Consider the following 22,783-nt stretch of genomic DNA (forward strand, 5'->3'; position numbering starts at 1 on the left):
GATGCGTTTGGGCAGGTCATGCAAAGCAGGGCTGTGGCCACACCAGAAACAGAGCAGACCAAGGTGGACTTGGGAGTTTTGCTCAACTTGCCCTTCCCACTAAACGGCCACTTTCTGACAGAGACCCGAGTTACTGGTGGCAGTGTGTGGGCTCCTCCTGATCTGGGCTGAAATTGTGCTTCAGATTGAAACTTGGTGTAGTTAAGACATCTTCAGAAATGTTTGGAGTTACTCAGCCTGTCCAGCCAGAGCTGAGGTGAGTCTCTCAAGCCTCAGGTCTCTATGAGACTCAGAACAGGGCTTCAGATGAAAATGTGACTGGCAGAGCTACTCCAAGTGGGGCTCTCCCTATGTGGGCTGCAGGTAGAGGAGCCCTTGTGGCTTACTCTACTTAACCACCTATATTCACTGATGCAGACATCTGGAGACAAAATAACTGTGGACTATTGAAGTTCTGTGTCCTGCCAAAAGGCTGCAACAGGCTTGAGGTGCTAAACTAGATCACTGGAGCAACCTGGGAGCTTCACAATCCAGGAGATAAAATAAAACTGAGGCTGAGAGCGGTGGGATCAAGGCCATCTTGTCCCTGTGACCTGGAGAGAGCAGAACGTGCTCCCTCAGGGATGCGTGGGATCGTTATGTCCCTGAGCAGGGGCATTGTGGTGGGGTTTGAAATGAAATGAAATAACCCTGTGTTGTGTTTTCAGGAGTTGAATGACCTGGCACGTGATCCTCCAGCGCAGTGTTCGGCAGGGCCTGTCGGGGATGATAGTAAGTATGGGATGAGCAACCAATTCCTGTGGGCTCTCACTTTGCTCCTTTTCCTTCTCAAATGATAGAGTACTAGACACTACTCTTAAACTTCTTACCCTTCTGTATCTCTTAATCCCTTCCTTGTGCATCGCTAGAAATGTGTTGCTCCCACACTGAGCACATCCTAAGTTACACCTGAATTAACCATTCTGGCTTCTCATGAAGTTAGGAACTTCAGCAGCTTGGTGGCCAAGCCAGCAGCTGTGTGTGGCTTCTTTCTGAACTCTTCTGATGCCTAAACCCTGTGTGGTGTGGTCACCTGGTCCTAGAAAAGTGAAACAATCTGCTAATACCAGGTGCATGTACAACAAGGGATGGGCTAACTACGTCGCACATGAGTTTTTGAAGAGGGTTGTGTGAAGTCCTTGGGGATAAGAGGTTAAAATGTGAATGGATGGAGAGCTAGTTGGTAAATTAAAGGTTGAATTGTGAAGTAATGTTAGATTTTAGAAGCTTAATGGCTGCTGTGGTCAGCTAAGTTGTAGGGATGCTGGCAGCTGCTTGTTCTCGAAGCTGTTCTGTGCTGTTGGGTTTCAGAGCACAGCAGAGCTTGAGGACTGAAAAACAGGCTGGGCTCTTCAGTTTTAGGCAGGATTTCCCTCCATTTGGAATACTGCTTGTGGCTTTCTCAATAAACAAAATCCAAATCGTGGTGTCATGGTGAACTTGTGGCTTGGTTTGGACAGAGGTGAGGTGGGAAGAGCTGGTGGAGCAGCCTTAAATCCCAGGATACTGTGATGATGGCAAACTGCTTAGCTGGCCCTGACAGGTTTCACCCAAGCCCTGCCCTGGGACAACCTTCTAGCCCACACATCAGAGGGGTGTCTTTCCTGCTTATGGTTGTTCACCTGTTGTGTGATTTGGAGTTGTTATTCTGTCCTTCTAAAGCTCCAGGAGCTGTTAAAGAAGAAAAAAAGCTGCTATCCTTTAAAGTCCTACCCTGATTTTTTTTTTTTTGTATAATGTCTTTTTATAGCAAGGAAATCTGCTGTCACCTTGTGCCTGTGGTTGTGCCTAGGGAGTGGGCAGGAGAGATCCTGGAACTTCATGGTGTTTATGTGGATGGTTCTTTCTCATAGTTGTAGGTAATGCTGCTCTGCCTGCTTTGATGAGCTGTCAATAAGGCAGCTTCATTGTTGCCCTGCACTTGAGGGTGATTTTCTGTGAGAGACAACGCTGCTTTTATCAACCAGGACTTTATGCTTCCTGGTGAACTATTTTTGGGGGGTTATAGCAGCATTAAACTTTTGGTCCTGTCTTAGGTGAGCAAGGTCAGGATGCTTGCAGTGACTAGAACAGTTGCAAATCTGCCTGTTGCTTTACAGCTTTACCAAGGCCTCTGGGGTCAATTCAAGTCCTTGCACATGTTACATGTGTTAACACGTGTTAAATGTGTTGGTATTTCATGACTGAGATGAAGGAAGGTGTTTAAACTCTTACTTGCAACAGCTCTGCTGTGTAGAACAGGCTATATAAGAGCACTTGGGAGCTTTGCCTGGGATGCCCACTGAACTTCACTGTGTCCTGTGTGCCCTCCAGCAAGGCACCCGAGCTCTGGAGAGCAGGGGATGTGGAGTGAGGGAAACTTTCCATCTATGCACTAAGAGCTCTAAGCTTAGGAATCCTTTCTGAAGTTCTGAACATGAGCAGAAGTGTGACTGTGTGGCCAAGGAGGCCACCAGCATCCTGGCCTGGATCAGCACTAGTGTGGCCAGCAGGAGCAGGGCAGTGATGGTGCCCCTGGACTCAGCACTGGGGAGGCCACAGCTTGAGTCCTGGGGTCACTTTTGGGCACCACAGGATGAGAAAGACCTTAAGGGGCTGGAGTGGGTCCAGAGAAGGGCAACGAAGCTGGTGAGGGGTCTGGGGAACATGGCTTGTGAGGAGCAGCTGAGGGACCTGGGGGTGTTTAGCCTGGAGTAGAGGAGGCTGAGGAGAGACCTTGTTGCTCTCTCCAGCTTCCTAAAAGGAGATTGGAGTAAGGTGGGGGTTGGTCTCTTCTCCCAAGTAACCAGTGATGGGACAAGAGGCAATGGGCTGAAGTTGCACTGGGGGGGGGTTGGATTTGATATTAGGCAGAATTTCTTCCCTGGCAGAGTGGTGAGGCATTGGCTGAGGCTGCCCAGGGAGGTGCTGGAGTCCCCATCCCTGGAGGGATTCAGAAAAAGTGTGGATGTGGGACTTGAGGACATGGTTTCAGTGGTCATGGGAGTGTTGGGTTGACAGTTGGACTTGATGATCTTTAGAGGTCTTTTCCAACCTCAATGATTCTATGAAAAGGAAAAAATGAGCTGCCGGTGTCTTTCTGAATCACTTGCGAGCTGTTCAGAAGTGGTGACGTGTGAAGAAACTCACACGTTCCTATAGAAATCTAGGACTAGGTTATAAAAACCACCTGAAACCTCAGAATGAAGATACTGAAACTACTGCAGATGTTGCTACTCAGCAGTGCTCCCAAACAAGTGAAAGTGTCTTTGGTTTTCAGGGGCTCTGGCAGTAGTGTTAAGCTTCTAGTGATTCTACATCTTGCTTCTGCTCTCAGAACAGTATTTCAAAGAAACTTGTAGTTTCTTGGAAGAGAAGCTACTGAGACGTCGAGGCAGTCTGAGGCTTTTGTTCCCTTAAATTAGCAAGTGTGATTTGTGCCATGATCAACTACTCTGGAGTTTCCAAAAGCTACCAGAGCTGATGGAGGAGGAGTGGTGGACATCAGCTGGTGAATGCTTGCAGGGGAAAGTTGCAGCAGAATACAGGAAGCTTTAATGTCTTCTTTGGTTCTCCTCATGGCACCTTTCTGAAAGGCCTCCAGTGAAAGACTTTCACCCTTGAGAGCAACACTTGGAGTGTGAGCAGGTGGCTCTGAGGTCCTGGAGCCCTCAGTGTGCCTCAGCTGCCTTCTCAGGACAATGTCTCTGAGCTCAGGATGTGCTCTGCCTGCAGAGTGGTGTCTTGTGGCTTCTCCAGATGATGCAAACTGCCCACAGTCAAAGTTTCTCCTCCCTGTAGTTCATAAACTTCGGGAAGTGAAGAGCTGTGTCTGCCTTGTTAACTGTAGGGACAAGATTTTTCTCTCTTGGGAATGTGTGTTTAACCCTTTTTCACCCACCTCTTGCCTTGGGTTTGGGAATGTGCTTGGATGGGATGACAGGAGTGTCCTGGGTGCTGTGCTGCTGGAAGTCAGCAACCCTCTTCCTTCTTGAGGAACTTCTTGAGTGGCTGATTTCAAAGTAAAGAGTAGAGAAATAAGATGATAAATCCATCTGATAGTTCATCATACTTGTCCTGGGTGTTGTGAGAATCCCAGGCTTAGGTTAAATGAGCACATTCCTTGAGTCTGGAGTGGGAGCTGGGGAAGTCAACAATCAGCCAAACCACCCTTCTAGCTTGTGAAAGGTGAAGGTTCCCTGTGAAAGTGTTTTTCTTCCAGTTTTCTTGTTGGGTTTAAGATGATTGTTGGTTAGGTCAGCTTCTCTTTCCAGTGTGCAGAGGTCTGCAGGCCAAGATCAGGGCTGTCTGTGTATTCCAGTGCAGTCACAGTGAATCTTATCAGCTTCTCCTGGTGCCTGTGGAGTTCTCAGTGGCTTTTCTGCGATTAGCCACAATCTTCACTTCTGGGTTTCTGCAGCCCCTTTACCCCTGTGCTCCAGCTTCCCCTCTGTCCTGCTCCAGGTGATAGGGACTAAGTGCAAAGCTGTGGGAATCCTTCAAAAATGGATGAATGCTACATGTGAGCCATTGCCTGGTTTTCCTGGTTCCTCTGAATGTGGAGCTTCTCCAGAGGCTTCAGCACCTCTCATAACAAACCTGCTGCTCTAACCAAACATTCTCCTCCCCTTGCTCTGCCAAGGCTGTCCCCACTCAGCTGGTTTTCCCTTCTTTGCATGAGATCATTCCCAGCCATGATGCCTGTACCACCTGTAATTAAAAACTCCTCATGCCAGATGAGAGCAAGTCCTGCCACTCGGGGCCGGAAGTCGTTCTGGCCCAGGTCATCTTAAAAGCTTTAGACAGCAGTTGCAAGATAAGTTCACAGCTGCTGGTGGCTTCAGCTTCTGTGGTGTAAGGCACATTTGTGAGCCTACACTGCAGCTGTTCTACAAGACTGACCTTGCAACAACTGGAGTCTTCTCTTCAGAACTGGGGAGCTGGCTGGAACCCATGCAGAGGGAAGTTTCCTGTGGTGCCGCCATGGTTTGGGGTCAAGGCTGCCCCCAGACCTCTAACACACCCTCCCTGTTAACTCCCCACCCCTCCTGCAGGGGTAGAGAAAGGGAGTAAGAGAGAGGGACATTTTGAGGTTGGGAAAGTAAAACATCTTTAAGGAAAATAATAAAGTGGAATAAATGCAAATATATACAAAATGAGTATTGAATCCAGCCCCCAGTGACAATGACATCACCATCACCACTGGTGCTGTGGGGCAGGCAGTGGGGAAGCCCCAGACTGTTACTTGGTGGTAACTAACTGTGGAGCACTGTCAGTGCTGGAAGCAGACACTGCAGAAATCTGCTGTTCACTTCAGACAGTGCAGTTAGTGAGAAGAGAGTGAGCTGAAATGCAAAACCAGTGACCAGAAGCAGTTTTGGTCTAACCCCAAACAAGTCCTACTGTTTCACAGCTAACTTGGGAAGGTGGTGCCCTTCTCAAGGCTTCAGAGCCTCTGGAGGACGAGGAACCCCGAGAACTTCCCCACATGCCTCATGCAGTTAAACAGTTCTGATTGTTTTCCTTGTGTCCTGCAGCATAATGACATTACTCACAAATCTTTTGTGTTACCAGAGTAGGGTCTTCTTTTGGACAAATGTATAGGAGTCAGACTTTAATGAATGCTTTAATGAAATCTTGAGGCCTCTGTGGTGGCTTTAAACATTGTGGAGAGTTTAAACACTCGGTTGAGCTAACACTGACTTAGATTACCCCTTCACAAAGCTGGGCTTATTCTCCATTCATATGGGTCTGTCTAGGAGAGACCCAAGGTAGGATCAGTTCATACTGTACCTTTACTGTTGGTCTCTCAGAGGGTGGTGGTCATTGGAGGCTGGGCTTTGATTCACCTGCTTCATTTGAAACCACAGAGTGGAACTCAACAATTTTTTGGGTCTGGAAGTTTGGCTGTAACTGTCTGGGTTGTTGTTGTAATGGGATTTTTTGCAGGGCATGTGTGTGGTACCGCAGCAGTCCCAAAGTGTGGACCAAGCAAGTGGGGAGTTCTTGGCTCTGGCTCTGTTTAATTCTTTGGCTTGCTTCCCCACAGCTTTTCAGAAGCTTTTGGTTTTAAAATAGACTTTTCTGTGCTGCTTTGTCTGGAAGAAAGTAGTTCATTACTTGAGCTTCTCCAAACTGAAGTAAATCTTTCTCTTTTTCAGTGTTCCACTGGCAGGCAACAATAATGGGACCAGTAAGTATGAGAGAACTGATATTCATAGCTTTGTGTGAGTAGTCTTCTGGTAATAACTCTGCAAACTGCAATGCTTCTGTTTTGTTAACAGAATGACAGTCCCTATCAAGGTGGAGTATTTTTCTTGACAATTCACTTCCCGACAGATTATCCCTTCAAACCACCTAAGGTGAGCAGCTTGTACCATAAACCTGTTTGTTACCGTGTGATGTGTCTCTGTGAGCCTACACTGAAATTTTCCTTCTTCTGCAGGTTGCATTTACAACAAGAATCTATCATCCAAATATTAACAGTAATGGCAGCATTTGTCTTGATATCCTACGATCGCAGTGGTCCCCAGCACTAACTATTTCAAAAGGTACCTCCAATGCTCATTTAATTTTACTCTGCTGAAATGAATTCCTGATTTAGAATGTAAAAACCTGCTGCATTCCTGAACTGTCAGCTGTTTCTGTGGTCACTGCTTGGGTCTCGTGACTCCCAGCTAGCTCACAGCCAGTTCAGAGCGTGGGGTGCTCTGGACAGCCTGTTATCCCTGTGAGCCCAGGGATATTTTGTCTTTGCCAGGGGATTGGACAAGTCTGACTGCACCAAGGACGTCATCTTTGCCACCTCACCTCAGCATCTCAACACTAGAGGAACATGACAACTTGAACTTGAGTAGTTTGCACTGTACTTCAGCTAAAGCAGTCTCGATGCCTGTGAACTGTGTTAGCTTGTGGGGCCCTGGAATGATAGCTCCTTTGCCTGGTAAAGGATTCAAGTTTAATGTAAATGGCAGGCTCTGAACACCTTGAAAGAAGAGCCAGATTTGAATTTGAGTTTTCACACCACTGAAAATGTAGATATACAGTCTGTAGATCTATCCAGAGCTATCGAGTGTTATTTTGGGTCTCTTCTGTGCATGGACCATGTCTTGACCATTCTGTCCCATAGCTTCACACCGTCTTTGTAATTAAATGCTGCAGTTGCCACACATGTAACTACAGTATCTTTCACATCATGTCCTAGCTCTGAGGCTATCCTGTTGCCTGTAATTCTTGTACTACGTGTGATGTGCTGGGACACGTTTTGGTTCAGATGACTCTTGGTGCCCTTCCCTTGGACATCATAACTGAACTCGTGCAGGTTCCTACCCACAGCACCCTCCTGGAGAATCTGGCTCCTCGTGGCTGGGATGGATCAAACACTGGCTGGATGGTTGGGCCCAGAGGGTCGTAGGGCATTGACTGAAATCCAGTTGGTAGCCATTCATGAGTGGTGTCCCCAGGTCTCAGGGTGTGGCCAGTTCTGTTTAATGTCTTTATCAGTGATCTGGACAAGGGAGTCGAGGCACCCTCAGGCAGTTTGTGGATAACAGGAAGCTGGATGGGAGCATAGATGGGCTTGAGGGTAGAAAGGCTCTACAGAGGGGTCTGGCCAGGCTGGATCCATGGGCTGAGGTCAATTGTGTGAGGTTCAACAAGGTCAAGGGCTGCCCTTGGGTCACAACAACCCCTGGCAACGCCCCAGGCTGGAAAGCACCTGGTGGGAAAGGACTTGGCATGCAGGTGGACAGCCAGCTGAACGTGAGCCAGTGTGCCTGGGTGGCCAAGGAGGCCACCAGCATCCTGGCCTGGATCAGCACTAGTGTGACCAGCAGGAGCAGGGCAGGATCGTCCCCCTGGACTGGGCACTGGTGTGGCCACACCTCGAATCCTGGGGTCAGTTTTGAGCTCCTCACTCCCAGAAGGACATTGAGGGGCTGGAGCATGGTCAGAGAAAGGCAACAAAGCTGCTGGGGAAAGGTCTAGAGGCCAAGTTTGGCGAGGATCAGCTGAGGGACCTGGGGGTGCTGAGCCTGGAGCAAAGGAGGCTCAGGAGAGACCTTCTGGCTCTGAAAACTCCCTGACAGGAGGCTGGAGCCAGGGGAGCTTGTTCCCATGGAACAAGCAACAGGAAATGGCCTCAGGTTGCCCCAGGGGAGGTTTAGGTTGGAGCTGGAGAACAATTTCTTCCCCTTGAGGGTTGTCCAGGCCTGTGCCAGGCTGCCCAGGGCAGTGGTGGAGTCCCCATCCCTGGAGGGGTTTCCAAGCTGTGGAGATGTGGTGCTGAGGGACACGGGTCAGTGGTAGACTTGGTAGTGTTAGGTAACAGTTGGACCTGATGATCTTAAAGATCTTTTCATGCTGAAGCAATTCTGTGTCCAGTTAAATTCTCTGTCCAGGTAAAGGTTTCTGCAGTTGCAGAAATGGGAGAAGAGGCAAAATAATCTCTTGCCTTGTCTCATGATAGAATTGAATCCACTAGTGCACAACGCTGAAGTTCTTTAGTGTGAGGTGAGGAGGCTGGAGAAATGGAATCGGGGAGGGGAAGATGCTGGTGAGGCTGATGCAGCATCTCCTTAGAGGTGCTTTCAGTCAACTTGTGGCTTCTGTGAGGAGCACCAAGTACTTGGGGTCTATTATGTCTTGATTAAATTTCTGTGTAGTGCTCAGACAGCTGTGGTTGGAGAGCGTGTGATGTGACGTGGTACCTTCTGGTTTAGAGAGTCTGAAATGGCTGTAGGCATGGGGGGTAGGTAGAATATTTGGGAGTGCAGGGAGATAGACTGCAATTAGGACAGCTGGAAGAGGTGAATTTCAGGTGCTAGCTGAGGGCATCAGCGAGCTGCCTGTGAGCAGCTGTGAGCTTTAATGACTCACAAAATACATCTGAACATTTGTTTTGGAACCCAAATACAGTTGGGGTATGCTTTGAATGTCTCCATCTCCCATTCCCTGCCTTGAACTGCAGGATAACTCTTCCAACTGCTTCCTCCTGGCTTGGCCAGAGGAGGACATGGCACCAGTGTGGCCATTCTGAGCAGCTTGGCCCCTTCCCATCTCCTCCTTGAAGTGTGTTCCCTGAGATTGGTGTCTCTGTGTTGCTGATGGTTTTTCACTCATGGGCAAAGAACTCATAGGAACGTGCAAACCCCTTCCTCTTGTGAGTGTACAAAGTCCTACGTGCAGAACACTTTGGATTTGACTGGTGATAACTCTTCTGAGTTCCCTCAGTGCCCATTTCATGAAGGAATTAAAGGCAGCAAATAAATCCTTACAGGTGTCTGTACAGAAATTCAGAGACTTCCCCTCAGAAGTAACAGGGGTGTCCTGTTGGAAAGCAGACCTCAACTTAAGCTGATGCTTAGAGGCATTCCCATCTTGGACAAGTATAAATAAATTCCACTGGAATCTTTTAGGGTGGAAATCTTGTTCTTGGTCAGGTTAGAGCTGTGTCATTACAGACTTCGGAGTTATTCCAGCTCTCTAGTAACTGTTAGCCTCATCAATGCTAGCAGTAAAAGCTGTTGTTAGCTTACTTAACACAAGTAATAAGACCTAGGTTGTTCAGCATGAAGCTCACATCACTTCCAGAGCAGCAGTTCAGTGTTTGTAGTGTAGATTTCTTAAAGTATTTCCTAAATGGTGCCACCCTTTAGAAGGAGATGCTCTGGGGAGTGAGCTGTGTGAGCTGAAAATCTGTAAACAGATAACTAGAACACAGGTATAAAGTGTACTTTCTGCTGGGGGGGAAGTCTAGAAGCAGTCCTTCTAGGAAGCACCTTATCACCCACGGCTTCCTCCCCCTGGGCAGTGTTCAGCAGCTCCTGAGGAGTAGATGTTGTGTTGCCACTAATGTCTGGTACATGAGCATGTGTTTCATTCCAGCTTGCAAGGAGGCAGGAGAAGGGGTGCAGTGACTTCCTATTAATCTACAGTGCCACTTCTTGGTGGAAAGGCTTTGAAAAAATTGTCAGTGCTGTATAATGGTCCCAGTGATGTGGTAAAGGTATAAATTCTTGGCTCCTGGTGCTCCAGAGGGCATCTGGAGCGTTTGGCTTGGGAGCCTGCCCTGGGCGAGGTAGTGCAGAGCTGTTCTGTTGGAGCACTTTTATTGCAGACTGCTGCATAAAAAGTTTTTCCTTCCTCTGTCAGTAGCATGATGAAGTGGTCTTGGCTCTGACATAAGAGGAGACTCGCATCTTGGGGTTTTGCTCTGTCTTTTGAAATGTTTGTCCCTCCTGGACTTGTTAAAATGGGTTCTGAAGAACTGGGACGGTGACACAGAGTGTCTCGGTGGAATAGCTGACTTGCTTGTGTTGGTAATTCTGAAGCAAGTGTTCCTTAAAGAATGTGTGGTGTAGAATAAATCATCTCATACAGTCTTAAACATACCTTTGTGGTTAATTTAAACTCCAAAGCTGAAGCAGAACGCATAGGCTTAAATTAAAAATGTTGTCTCAAAGTCTGCATAAATAAAAATCCCTGTGGCCTTAAACAGGAGAGTAAAGTGTTTTAACCTGATAATAACTGTTCTGGGCCATTTTGGGGAAAATCCCACTTTGGCTGGAATTTGGCATGTGTGTGAATGAGAATTAATCCTAAACTGAATGACCTGGTCAGGAAAGGCCAGGTGGCCTTGCTCTGTCCCAACATCTGCCCACTGTGCCTTACAACCAAGGAGCCATGGAGCTGACATCAGGTGTGTAGGAAGACCCAGCCTGGCAAGCAGCAGTGAGTCACTTCACTCTCACTCCTTCAGGAGTGTAGGTCACGCTGTTCAGACTCTTCCATGCCCAGTACAGGGTGAATTTTCTGTTACTGGGTGGGAAATACCAAGTACTCAGCAACCAAAATGCTCTTGATCTTCACAGTGTGGTTTTCAAAATCACCAAGCTGATCATTCTCTTGGCTTTTAATTTGCCTGTTGTGATGCTCACCCACATACGTGGTGGGGGTTGTGACTTTGGCAGGTGGTGTGGATCAGTCTTTTGGTACGTGCTGAGTTGTGGTCCTGAGGGAAAGTGTCCTCCTTGTGTTTCCACTCTCGCAGCTTTAATGTGGCTCCTTGTGTAGCTTCAGGGTGATCCTTCCCCTTTGGTGCTGGTGAGGCTGCACAAGTGTCCAGTGCTGGGCTCCCCAGAACAGGAGAGGTGTGGATATACTGGAGACTGTCCAGTGGAGGGTGAACCAGTGAGCGTGGTGAAGGAACTGGAGCGTCTCCCTCAGACTGTTCAGCCTAGAGAAGAGGCTCAGGGGAAGACCTTAGCAACATATATCATACTGGAAGGGAGGGTGCAGAGGTGATAGAGCCAGACTCTTAGTGGTGCCTAGTGACAGGACAAGAGGCAATAGTACAAACTGGAACATGGGAGGGACCCTCTGAACAGCAGGAAACACTTTTGTACTGTGAGGATGCTGAGCAGGCACAGGTTGCCTTGGGCGGCTGTGAAGTCTCCCACGTTGGAGATACTCAAAAGTCATCTGGGATGGTCATGAGTCAACCTGTTTTAGGTGGCCTCTTGAACTGGGATGGTTGCACAAGGTGATCTGCAGAGATTCCTCCTGATCTCAACTGACCTGTGATACACTGGGAGCAAAACTTAACTTTTCTTCTCTTGTCACCAGAAATTGTTGAACTGACTTAGCAGGAATTTAGGTTGCTTTGAAGCAAGAAGTTTAAACTGCTTAGATTGCAGGGTACACTTCTGTGAGCCTAGGCAAGATTGCTGGGAGAGTTTGAAATGGGAGTGTGGTTAAGAAAGAGGGTTTAACTCAAGCAGAGTCTGGAGGGGCTTTAATTTTCTCAGGTGCCTTTTGCCCATTCACATGAGAAGCCAGTCATTTGGTGGTCAGTGCTGGGACTTGTTGGGCAGTGGTGTTGTCCCATTGTGTCTTAATGTTACGGGCTCAACATCTGTCAGTGCTGATAAAACTTACTGACAGTTGCATGTCTTAAAAGTTTTGAGGATCTGGGGCCTGAAACTCGAAAGCAGTGATTGTATAGGTGAGCACTCCTTCCAGGAGTCAGATCTCTTCCCATTTTTGAGGAATAGTGTTCTCAGTAGCAGTGGACCTTGGTGTGGTGGCTTTCGGCTCTCAGGCTGGCAATTAGCAAAGGAGGATCCCTGCGTGATGTGAGGAGCAGCCAGATGAAGCCTCAAATGAAATTCAGAATTCCTCAGCAGTGGTATGTGTCCAGAGCTCGAATTTATGCTGCTAGAGACAACATAATCCCCAGAGTACCAGGCTGAGTTAAACCTGAGCTGATATCCTTTGGTACTTTCATCTTCAGCACCTTGGCTGGGTGGAGCAGCACAGCCCTGTCTGTCAGAGCATGTGGCCTGGTCTCCAGGATGGGCACAAACTGGAATAGCTCAGTGGTTTGATGTTTGTCACTAACCAGGGACAGAGCAGGCAGGGTGGGCTGCTCCATGGCTGAACTCACAGCACTGGCCTGGTGCCCAAGAACTGATATTCCTGGCTTTATCCAACTGCTTCTTGTCAGCCCATGAGGTCTTGGATTATGTGGTGGTCTTGAGACCACTGTGCAACTTCAGCTGGGCCAGAGAGCAGAGTATCATCCTGCTGGCCTGACAGTCTTGTGTGAAAGTAACTGAAGAGGCAACTTCTTGGGACTTGAACCAAAAATTTGTTGGTTCAGCCTCTGTGCTTACTGTGAGAAGGACCTTCCTGTGGTGGGAGGAGACTGGCCTGGGGTCTGCTCGGGCCTTTTGCCCCATGTAGGAGTTGAGCCTACAGGAATAAGTTTTTTTTTTAAAAGGCAGCCTATCTGTTCCTCTCCCTCTACTGACAGTGATGTGCTCTTTGCATTTAACATAAGAGGGGCCTTTAAGGACAGAGCTGAGGCTTTCGTTCATCTGGTTTTGACCTCAGCTGCTTGGTGCCCAGGAAAAGCCCATACTCCTGGATGAAATCTGAATTAGCCCCTCCTCTTTGCAGAGCAGTAACAGCAGCAAACAGCTCTTGAGTTGTAGAACCATTTAGGTTGGAATAAAGACCTTTAAGATCAAGTCCAGCCATTAACCTAGCTCTACCAAGTCCACTGCTAAACCATGTCCCTCAGCTCCACATCTCCACAACTTTTAACCACGTTCAGGGATGATGACTCAACTGCTGCCCTGGGCAACCCTGAATTTTTCCCTCATAGAACTGTCAGGGTTGGAAGGGACTTGAAAGATCATCTAGTTCCAACCCCCATGTTCTCCTGTCCAATCTGAATCTCCCCTCGTGCAACTTGAGGCCATTTCCTCCTGTCCTATCGCTTGTTACTTGGGAGAAGACAGAACACACTGGTTAAGATGTTTTTTTCTGGGTAGCTCAGTACCTTGGAAGAATTGATAGTTGCTTTTTATCTTTCCTGCTGTTGTTCAGCTGCAGATTCTGTTGCTCCTTGGTTGCTTTTCTGTATCATAAAGCATCCCATAGATGGAGCAAGTTTTATTTGCAGTTCCAGGCAGACTTCAGTGGTAGTGGCTAGTGCTCCCCGAGGGGGCAGCTGGAGGTGGTGGGGTTTGGACCCACTCAGGCTTTGCAAAGTGAATGATTTTGGTTTTACCTTTGGAAGATGACTTCTGCACTGAGAATGTGGAGAGCACAATCAGCTGTTTTGGGGAGTATCTTGGATGTCTCTGCTTTTGGGCTTCTACATGAAAAGGTTCTACACCTCCTGATTCTTTTGACAGATCAGTGTCTCAGTACAGGGTGATGGGGCAGAGCCAAACTTACTTCTCTTGTGCTGATAGCTGAAGAAAGCAGAAAGTGTAGGGTTTGGGCCTTATGTCAGGCCCTAGCACAGCCTAAATAGAGTTCTGCAGTGATGACCTGGACTGTTGAGCTTTTGTAGAGATCAGCTCAGCCCAATGGACTTAAACATCAACACACAAAGGTGTGTTTAAACCCTGTGGCTCTTACACGGCTGCTTCTGGCTCCTGGAGACCACTTCCAGCTGCAGCTGTGTGCTCTGGACGTACGAGGGTGTCACAGCTGCGTGACATGCGTGGCTGCAAAGTCATCCTGGCATCAAGAAAAGATAATTGCTGCATATAAATGACTAGGCACCTTTGACTTCCTTTCCCTGTTGACACTCCAGGGAAGATGTCTGCTGCCTGGGGAGCTTACTCCTTCCACCTGGAGCTGGAGGCTTGTGGTGTTTTAAAAGGATCTCTTCACCTCTGAGTTCCAGGAGCATTGAGGTGCCTCCAAAATTTGTATGTTCCAATAGACAGATGGGAGTTTAAATTGTTTTCTGTATTGGTAGCACTGGAAGGATCTGTGGAGAGCTGACTTCATGAATTGTCCTGAGTAATGACTGAGCTGTTTCGTAGCAGAATAAACTCAGCTGTGGAGTTGACATATTGAATTTGCATCTACCCAGATACTCAGTCTGAGGTATGGTGGAAGCAGGAAAGTGGACTTGCCCATCAGAAATGGCAGGCTGTGTGTGGTGGTGTAGGAGCAATGCACAGGTGCCTGCTGAGAAGACAAAGTGTATCCTGCAGTGGTAAACTTCAGATGAATTTGTCAAGCTGTAAATGGCATGATTCTGTGCACAGAGGATTTGCATCTACAAAGGTGGTCCTTGCATTCTGGAGTGTTCTGTACTCTGCAAAGGGTAGTCTTGCAGTAGAAACTTGGGTCAGAGTTGTGCTGTTATACTGGTAGACCTCATTTTACCTCAAAGAACACATTGCTGGGGCATCTTTAAGCATTAAGTGATCGTTCTGCTTGATCAGAGAGCCATTGTATCACTGCTCCACGGGGAAGCAGAGCCCATTACTTGCTTGGAAGCACTCTGTTAGCAATCTGTTTGCTTGATTAGGTTGGTCCTCCCCATTCCTTGGTCCGTGCCAGTCCATAGTAGTAGGAAGCCCTCTAAGGGGTAAGTTGGTTTAGTTGTCTGTGGGAGATAGTGGGGTTAAGCATTGGAGTTCAGTAGGCTGCATGGTGGGTGAACTAAAACCCAGCAAAAGCAATTTTTGGATGAAAGGGAGCTTTAAACTGCTCATGTTTTAAGTTGCTTCATGTTCTGTTACAGACTGGCCTTTTTTGACAGCTGAAAGTGAAGAGATGAGCAGTAACTCTTACTGCCCACTGGTTCAAGGGGTCCAAGTCTAAATTTATTTTACTATAACTAGCAAAAATCCAAACTTAAATTCTGAGGAGCACAGCCTTGTACTGCTGTCCTTGAGTGGAAGACTTGAAGGGACACTGTCAAATGATCCCAGGAGAGCAGCTTGGCCTGTGGTCCTACAGGATGAGTAGGCCAAGGTGTAAACCAACGTCACTTTGCTGGCCTGTGTAGTTACTCAGCCTTGATTTTGAGGTTACAAAACTTTGTCAACTCATTCATTGCGATATTTCCTTGCAGATGAAGGTGCCTTGGCAGTTTTCTCTGTTCCAGTGTTGGTTTTAGCTTCTCTGATGTGTCAGGGAACTCCTGGACACCACTGATGTTCTTAAGGATTGCTGCCTCTGTCCTCTCCCACCTGGCTCCTTAAGCTCTGTGAGGAGGTGCCTTTTTCCAAGGAGGTTTTTGGAGTGGTCTGGAGGCTGCTTGTGTTGGTTGGTCTAAAACTTGTGTGTATATGCAGTGTTCTGCTGGAAAACCTCAGGAGAAGCTTCCTGAATTTATTTTGGACAGAGAGCTGGGCTCAGCAGGCTGTTAAAATTAAACCAGTTTAGACAATACCATTAAAAATTTTCTTGCTGAGGCTCTACAGATAAAAAGGGAAATATGAAGTAACCAGCGAGAGCAGACCTAATGAAGAATAGCTTTGATTAATGAAGAATTACAAAAATAAAGCAGCTGAATGTGGCACTGCAGCTTGGAGCCAAATTGTTGTGTCCAAATTTATTTGGTGTTTCTAGAGTGATGCTGTTTATAAAATAAGTGAACTGCTGATGAATGAAATCAGGAATGTTTTCTGAAGTGACTGGATTGACAGCTCATGATGGGGAAGCATTTAGGTATGGAGCGAGTGCTGAGGAGCTTTGTAAAGAGTGTTGGCGGCATGGAGGGTTTTTTTTCCACTGGTCACCGAGTGAAAATGCTCCACTCATCTTGCTCAGCTGTAAACCAAGAACTTAAAACTTCCAGAAGGGGACAGGGGTTCCTGTTTCCTTTCAGCATGGGAGGTGCTGTCCAAGGCACACCTGAACCTTCTGGACAAATGCCAGGGGTGGGCAGCTTCTGCTCTGGAGGACACACCACGCCACACCATGCTGGTTGTCCCGCCTGTGCTGGCCACCAGCTGGCCATCTCCTTAGCCTGGTGGGCAGGGCTTGCAAGGCTGACGTGCGAGGTGTATGAGGAGGAATTCCCACGTGGGACCATGAGAGAAGTCCTTGGTTATTAAAGGCCTGTGGTAAGATAAAACTTGAGGGAGTAGTTATGATAGTTGACCAGAAAACTTCAGTTGGATTTCTGGTGGCTTCTGGTGTAAGGGAGGGGACAGAATGTTTGGTGTTTGACTCATCCTGTCAGCCAAAGAACCTCCAGTGGCAGGAGCAGTGGAGTCACAGAGAAATGAGCTACCGGAAGACAGCTGGAGGAATGACTGTTTTGAAGCTAAACTGACTGGCAGGAGCTGGTGTAAGGCAGCAGAGAGGTTCCCGTTACTGAACTCAGAGTTCTGCGTGGTGTACCCGGGGGACAAAACCCACTGCTGGAGCTGATGGCAAGTGCTGCAGGTCCCAGACATGCTGCGTGCCCTGCAAAGGGGCAGCAGGTCAGGGCTAGTGGCCTCTGTGTGCCTGCAGCACAGACTTAGTCTTCATGCTCTGAAGTTCTGTTCTGAGAGGTGCTTGAACAAATGATCTGAGTGTCAGTTGACAGTAGAGGATAATTAAGCTCTTGACTCTTCAACACGTGTAAAGTAGAAAATCAGGAAAAGAAGGGGTTGTTTTTAAGAAAAAGAAATGTTCCCTCAAGTCAAGAACAGTTGATTGCTAAACCTGTTCTAGCAGCTCTTGACTTGCATTTGATAATTCATTAGTGAAGGCTCTACAGAAATATGGAGAAACTGAACTCACTGGGTCTCAGGGGTCTTGGTGCTCTCCTCACTGAGCACCCAGCTCAGTTGGGGCACAGCAAAGCTTTCCCTTTTGTGCCAGGTTAAAGCTTCTCCAGTTGCAGAGAACGTCAGCCCTGTTTGTCCCTTCTCCCTGCCTGCATCTAGCTGATTATGTTTTGTGGCCTCTGTTTTAACCCATCTGAGAACCAGTAAAATAGTTGTGGAGTGTGTGCTGTTCTCCTCCAGCTTCCAGCTGCTGCCTCAGCACAGTAGCTCTGCCTCCACCTCCACAGTGCAGCAGCAGCTGATGGGAGTTTCAGCAGACTTGGGTTTAGTGCCTTCAAACCTCTCACTGCTGTCAGCTCCAGCATGGTGGAGGATGCACTGTGACACCTCTGCTGTGGGTGAAGGGACGTGCCAGGTGACACCACTTGATAAAAACATGCTGAGATAAAGCAACACCAAGCAATGTTTGGTGTTTCTTGGGGGGACAGGATGTCCCTGATGTGCCTCACGTCATGCTGTCCTAATAGACTTTGTGTATAACTTAGTCCCTTCTCATCTCTTCTACTTGGGTGTGAATGCAGGGATGTGCACTTGCTATTTGTAGCTTTGCAGTGGACTCCTGGCTCCTTACAAGGGTGAAGGTTGATGCTGCACAGTGACATTGTATGAGTGGGATGTGTATGGTGTATATTTATAGTGAAAGTGTAAAGTTCAGGCCTGGGTGGCTGGTAACAGTGCAGTAAGATGCACTTTCTTGGTTGATTCTAATCAAACCTCATGCTCAAAAAATAATTGGACAAAGCCTTAGAACTCTCTGCAAGACTAGTGGGTTTTTTAACAGTTCCTGAGCAGCTCTTGCTTGCTTCATGTCAGTTGGACCTGTCTGCTCTTTGACCTCTTCTGATGAGAGCTTCTGCAAGTCCTGAACGGTTGTCAGGTTTAGGGAAAAGTTGAATTTCAAGTGCAGAAGCAAGGATATGTTCTGAGGTAGCTTTCAGGTGTGGCTCCACTTCTGCCTCAGGACCTAAGGCTGTACTCAGATAATTTATCCAGGAGGTTTCCTGTTGTCGTGGCCACACAGAGCTGTGTGGTTGCAGAGCGAGGGGTTCCTGTTAGGAATGACTTGGCTCAAGTATGTGGGGTTGCTGCTCCTTGGCATTTTCTTTAAAATGATGCTAATGCTGATGGCTCAAGGGGAGGGAGGTCTGTGAGCTGACTTCTACCTGTCTTCAGCTGCACTTAACTCTAATTCAGTATCTATTTTTCTCTCCCTAGTACTTTTGTCCATCTGTTCTCTGTTGTGTGATCCAAATCCAGATGATCCTTTAGTGCCTGAGATTGCACGGATCTACAAAACAGATAGAGAAAAGTGAGTATGGAAGCCAAAAAACATGTAATGTTCTTGATAGAGCAGAATCCACACTTAAGTAGTAAAGGCGAACTGAAAGCACCTTGGAAAGGTGTGAACTTTGATTTGCCTTTTTCACTTTTAGCTGTGGTCTTCTTAGAGATTTTTTCCCGTGGGATCAGTAGTACTGCTGTCAATGTTTACAAATATCTTAAGGATGGGGGTCAAGAGGATGGGGCCAGACTGGTGTCAGTGGTGCCCAATGATTAGATCCAGGGGCAGGGAACACAAACCAAAACCTAGGAGGTTCCACCTGAATGGGAGAGATAAACTTCTTTCCTGTGAGGGTGACAGTGCCTCGAGCAGGCTGCTCAGAGAGGCTGTGGAATCTCCTTCTCTGGAGAGATTCCAAACCTGCCTGAGCACCCTGCTCTAGGTGACCCTGCTAAAGCAGGGGGGCTGGACAAGATGGTCTCCAGAGGGCTTTTTACAACCCCCACCGTGCTGGGATTCTATCTCCACAGCACCCCATTGCTGTAGAAACAGGTCTGTGTGCCAGCAGAAGTGAAGGACATAGAGACCTTGTACTTCTGTGCTTTTATACATCCCACACAATGGCCTTTCATTAGTGTTGTAGCTGTTAATTACAGGTTTGCTTGGTTTAATGGAGATGTGCACAATGCAGATCTGTTTCATACGGAGCTCTGAGTGGAAAGTGAGCAGCTCTTAAGAGCCTTCCCTGCCTGCTCTAATACTGCATAACCAGCAGAGGGAGAACAAGCCTCTCCAGTGGAGAGTGTTGCCGAGCTAGCTCCTGGGGATGCACTCACACAAGCAAAGGAGTAACAGCAATGCCCTGGTTCACCCTCATTTGCCAGCATAAGGGGAGAACAAGGGGTGTGGAGGTGGGGTGGGAGCACTCCAGGCTTCTGTGAAGCAAACAGCAAGAGTGGAGGGAACTCCAGTGCTGCTGCCTGCTTCAAAAACAACAGCTTAATGACTGTTGTAAACACTTCTCTACCTCACTGTTCCCTTCCAGATCTGATCGGTAGTGTTAATTTCTGAAGCTACATGATCATCTGATGAGAACAAGATAGGAAGGGAAAATGATCCACAGGCTTGGTTACTCTGCTGCATGCTTGAGGAGCAGTGTTAGAGGAGTTCCTACGTCTTGGTTTTAATGACCTACAGGAGTAGCAGTACATATTTTGAGGCACAGCTGACAGTGACTGCACTTGATGTATGCAGGACTCTTTCCCAGGTTTTTCCAAAACTAAGGATATAAATTTTGCTCTTAAACATAACCGGACTCGCTTCTGGAGTAGTCTCTGAGGAGTGATGTGAAGGCAAAAGCAGTTGTTGTGAGCGGATTGTCAGATTCCTTAAGCTAAAAAAAAAAACAATTATAGACTAACTTCCAACACAGAGACCTAGTCTGTGTGTACAACTAGGAGATATGTTGCTATAAGCATCTTACGCTTTTTCTACAAATTAGAAAAACATTACAAATCAGTAAAAGTACTGCTAAAAGTTTTTCTGATGCTAGAAGGCAAGTTGCTCTTGGTCACAGCAGCTGCTTCCTTTTACAGAAGCGTCCTGAGCTTCCTCTAGCAGTGGCTTTGGCTATAAAGGGCATTGGGGTGCAGAAGCTGCAAGTGGCTTAAGACATGGAGCACAGTGTGCCATCAGGATTAAAAAAATCTGATGTGTAAACTGTGTTCTGAGTAGTCACTGGAATAGTGACGTGTAGGTTGTAGCCAGAAACAAGCCTGTTGGGGTATGATAGCTTAGCAGGTACCAAGCACTGAACTTTGTCAGGGAAGAAGAGCAAGGTGGGAGAGACACATTCATCTCTTTTTTTCCAGAATATCAAAATGAAACCCCTCAGTAACAGTTCCCTCAGGGCTGCAGTAGTTGGGGGTTGAGAAGCTTCCTGACAAGGCTTTCCCCTCGGCCCTGTGCTAGCTCATTTGGGACTTGAATCACAAAGATCTTGTGTTCCTGTTGTAAATGAGGAGTCATTTCATCTCCACAAAGTCCCGTGGGCTTCCTTGTTTCCTGTTTGCTTGATATTTCGGTTTGCTCTTAAATTTTACAAATGGATGATGCTACTGGAGAGAAGGTTAAGTTTGTACCATGCATAGACTAAACTACTGGAGTGGAAACACTGTTGTGATGCTCTATTAAGTAAATCCTCTTTTTATACATACAGGTACAACAGAATAGCTCGAGAATGGACACAGAAGTACGCCATGTAACTAAAGAAATTATTGGATAACCTCTACAAATAAAGATAGGGGAACTCTGAAAGTCCTTTTGATTTCCATTTGACTGCTTTCTATGAGCCCACGCCTCATCTTCCCCTGTGCACATGTTTACCTGATACAGCAGTGCTGCGTGTTGTACATACTTGGAACAACAAAATAGAAATACTGTATTTTCCCCGTACCAACATTGACTCCTAGCAGAGAAGTGTGTGTGTGAAAAGCTGGTTCTTCAGTCATAACTTTGTGAGCCTAAAAGCATTCCCAGTTGATTTAAATTGGGTAATAAAACGTGAGCGGGAGAGTTGCGGTGGGTTCCATGTTTCTTGGGATGGTGTTGCTGATCCGGGATGGGTTTTCAGTGGAATCCTTTTAAACTCATAACAGTTATGAAAAGCAAGGTGAAGAACTTGAAGCTGTTTCTGTATTCATTTTATTCTGAAGGACCTCCACCTTAGGTAAATGTTATGACCAATGAGATAAACTGTACCCACATCCTGTGTTTAAGGTCTAAGTTTAACCGGTCAACATTTAAATGGATTGGAGCTATTAGTGCATCAAGTGATGTTGATTTGTTTCAACTCTCTCCTTTCCTTCATACTTCTTTTGGTTTGTATGTGGTTTCTCAGTTAATACATAGCTAATAGCTCTTATTTTTCTTAATTTTTTTAACTGCTTAGGTCTTTCTGGATGTAAGGGTAAAAATCCATTTGACGGAAAACGTGTGTATATTTAAAGACCCAGCTGCTCCCCTGGAGCTTGTACGTTCAAGAATGATTAATCTGTGTAATAAACTGATTACTACAGTCATTACATATAACTTTGTGTGAATAGGCTTTTAATTTGAAGAGCAGTTTGTTACAGGCTCAGAGTTAACGACGGATTTCTCTCAAAGCCCCGCGTTGGCGAGCGGTCGCATTCGGAGGTCGTGGAGCAGTTTGGTTTGCATCGCACGAGGCCGTGCACCTGGAGGAGACAAACATCAGCTTGAGCACTTGCCCGAGGTCAGGATGTGTAGTGTGCCAGGGACTTGACTGTTAAACCAAATCAGCAGCTCACTAATCGAGAGCCCGAGTGACAAAGCCTGACGGTATTACTCCCACTTGCATGGGACCTAACACAATGCATATGTACTGTAGGTAAGTGAAACCTTCTGTAACTAAAATAATGGATGTAAAAGGGTAAAAAAGAAAAACCAACAAAACCGACCTACCAAACACATCAGCACAAACTTTCATAAAATGTAGCTTTTACATAATTACTTTGCACTAAACATTTGCAAATGTTCATATGGTTTTAAATTGTACGTGTACGTGTCTTTTTTTTGAACAAAGTCTTCACTTGAATCTAGTGGAAAAAATGTAGTTTGAAACTTTCTTTGTATACAAGTGTATTTGCCAGCATCGTTGGTGTGACAGTAGGTGAGTCTGCAAGTTTATCTCCTCTAGTAGAATTGTAAACAAAGCCATCGAGCGAGGTAGAGGCCGTGGCCTCCAGCCGCCCGCCACGGGGTCTGTCCCGCCCATTTTCCATCTTTACACTCTTGCACAAACGAGGAATAAACGTCCACTGCTTTTGGTCTAAATCTGTCCCACTTGTCTCATCTCTAAGTGTCCTTGTGTATGCAGTGCTGGATGTTTGCAGATGACACTGAACTGAAGGGGAGAGTTGATCTGCTGAGGGGTTGGGAGGCTCTGCAGAGGGATGTGGACAGGCTGGATCCTTGGGCAGAGGTCAAGGGCAAGGGCTTGGTCCTGCCTTAGGGTCACAACAACCCCCTGCAATGCTCCAGGCTGGGAGAAGAGTGGCTGGAAAGCGCCTGGCAGAAAAGGACCTGGGGGTGCTGGTGGTCAGCCAGCTGGAGAGGAGCCAGCGTGTGCCCAGGTGGCCAAGAAGGCCACCAGCATCCTGGCCTGGGTCAAAACTAGTGTGTCCAGCAGGAGTAGGGTAGTGATGGTGCTCCTGGACTCAGCACTGGGGAGGCCACAGCTTGAGTCCTGGGGTCAGTTCTAGGCACCACAGTTTAAAAAAAAGACCTTGAGGGGCTGGAGCCGGTCCAAAGAAGGGAAAAAAAACTGGTGAGGGCTCTGGAGAACGTGGCTTATAAGGAGCAG

At 47.2% G+C, this 22,783-nt stretch overlaps 1 protein-coding gene across 1 annotated transcript; it reads left to right on the forward strand.

Moving 5' to 3' along the window:
* Positions 1-471: 471 nt before the first annotated feature.
* On the forward strand, positions 472-21,858 carry LOC103777574 (ubiquitin-conjugating enzyme E2 D2; the record flags this gene model as incomplete). The annotated part of the gene is made up of 7 exons (XM_008945132.1): positions 472-481; positions 708-771; positions 6,180-6,211; positions 6,303-6,380; positions 6,464-6,569; positions 18,333-18,426; positions 20,618-21,858. Coding segments are annotated over 7 exons (430 nt in total), but the record flags the coding sequence as incomplete, so codon positions are not given.
* Positions 21,859-22,783: the final 925 nt, after the last annotated feature.

This window comes from Merops nubicus, unplaced genomic scaffold (genome assembly GCF_000691845.1).
Source record: "Merops nubicus isolate BGI_N331 unplaced genomic scaffold, ASM69184v1 scaffold9938, whole genome shotgun sequence".
Taxonomy (NCBI): Eukaryota; Metazoa; Chordata; class Aves; order Coraciiformes; family Meropidae; genus Merops; species Merops nubicus.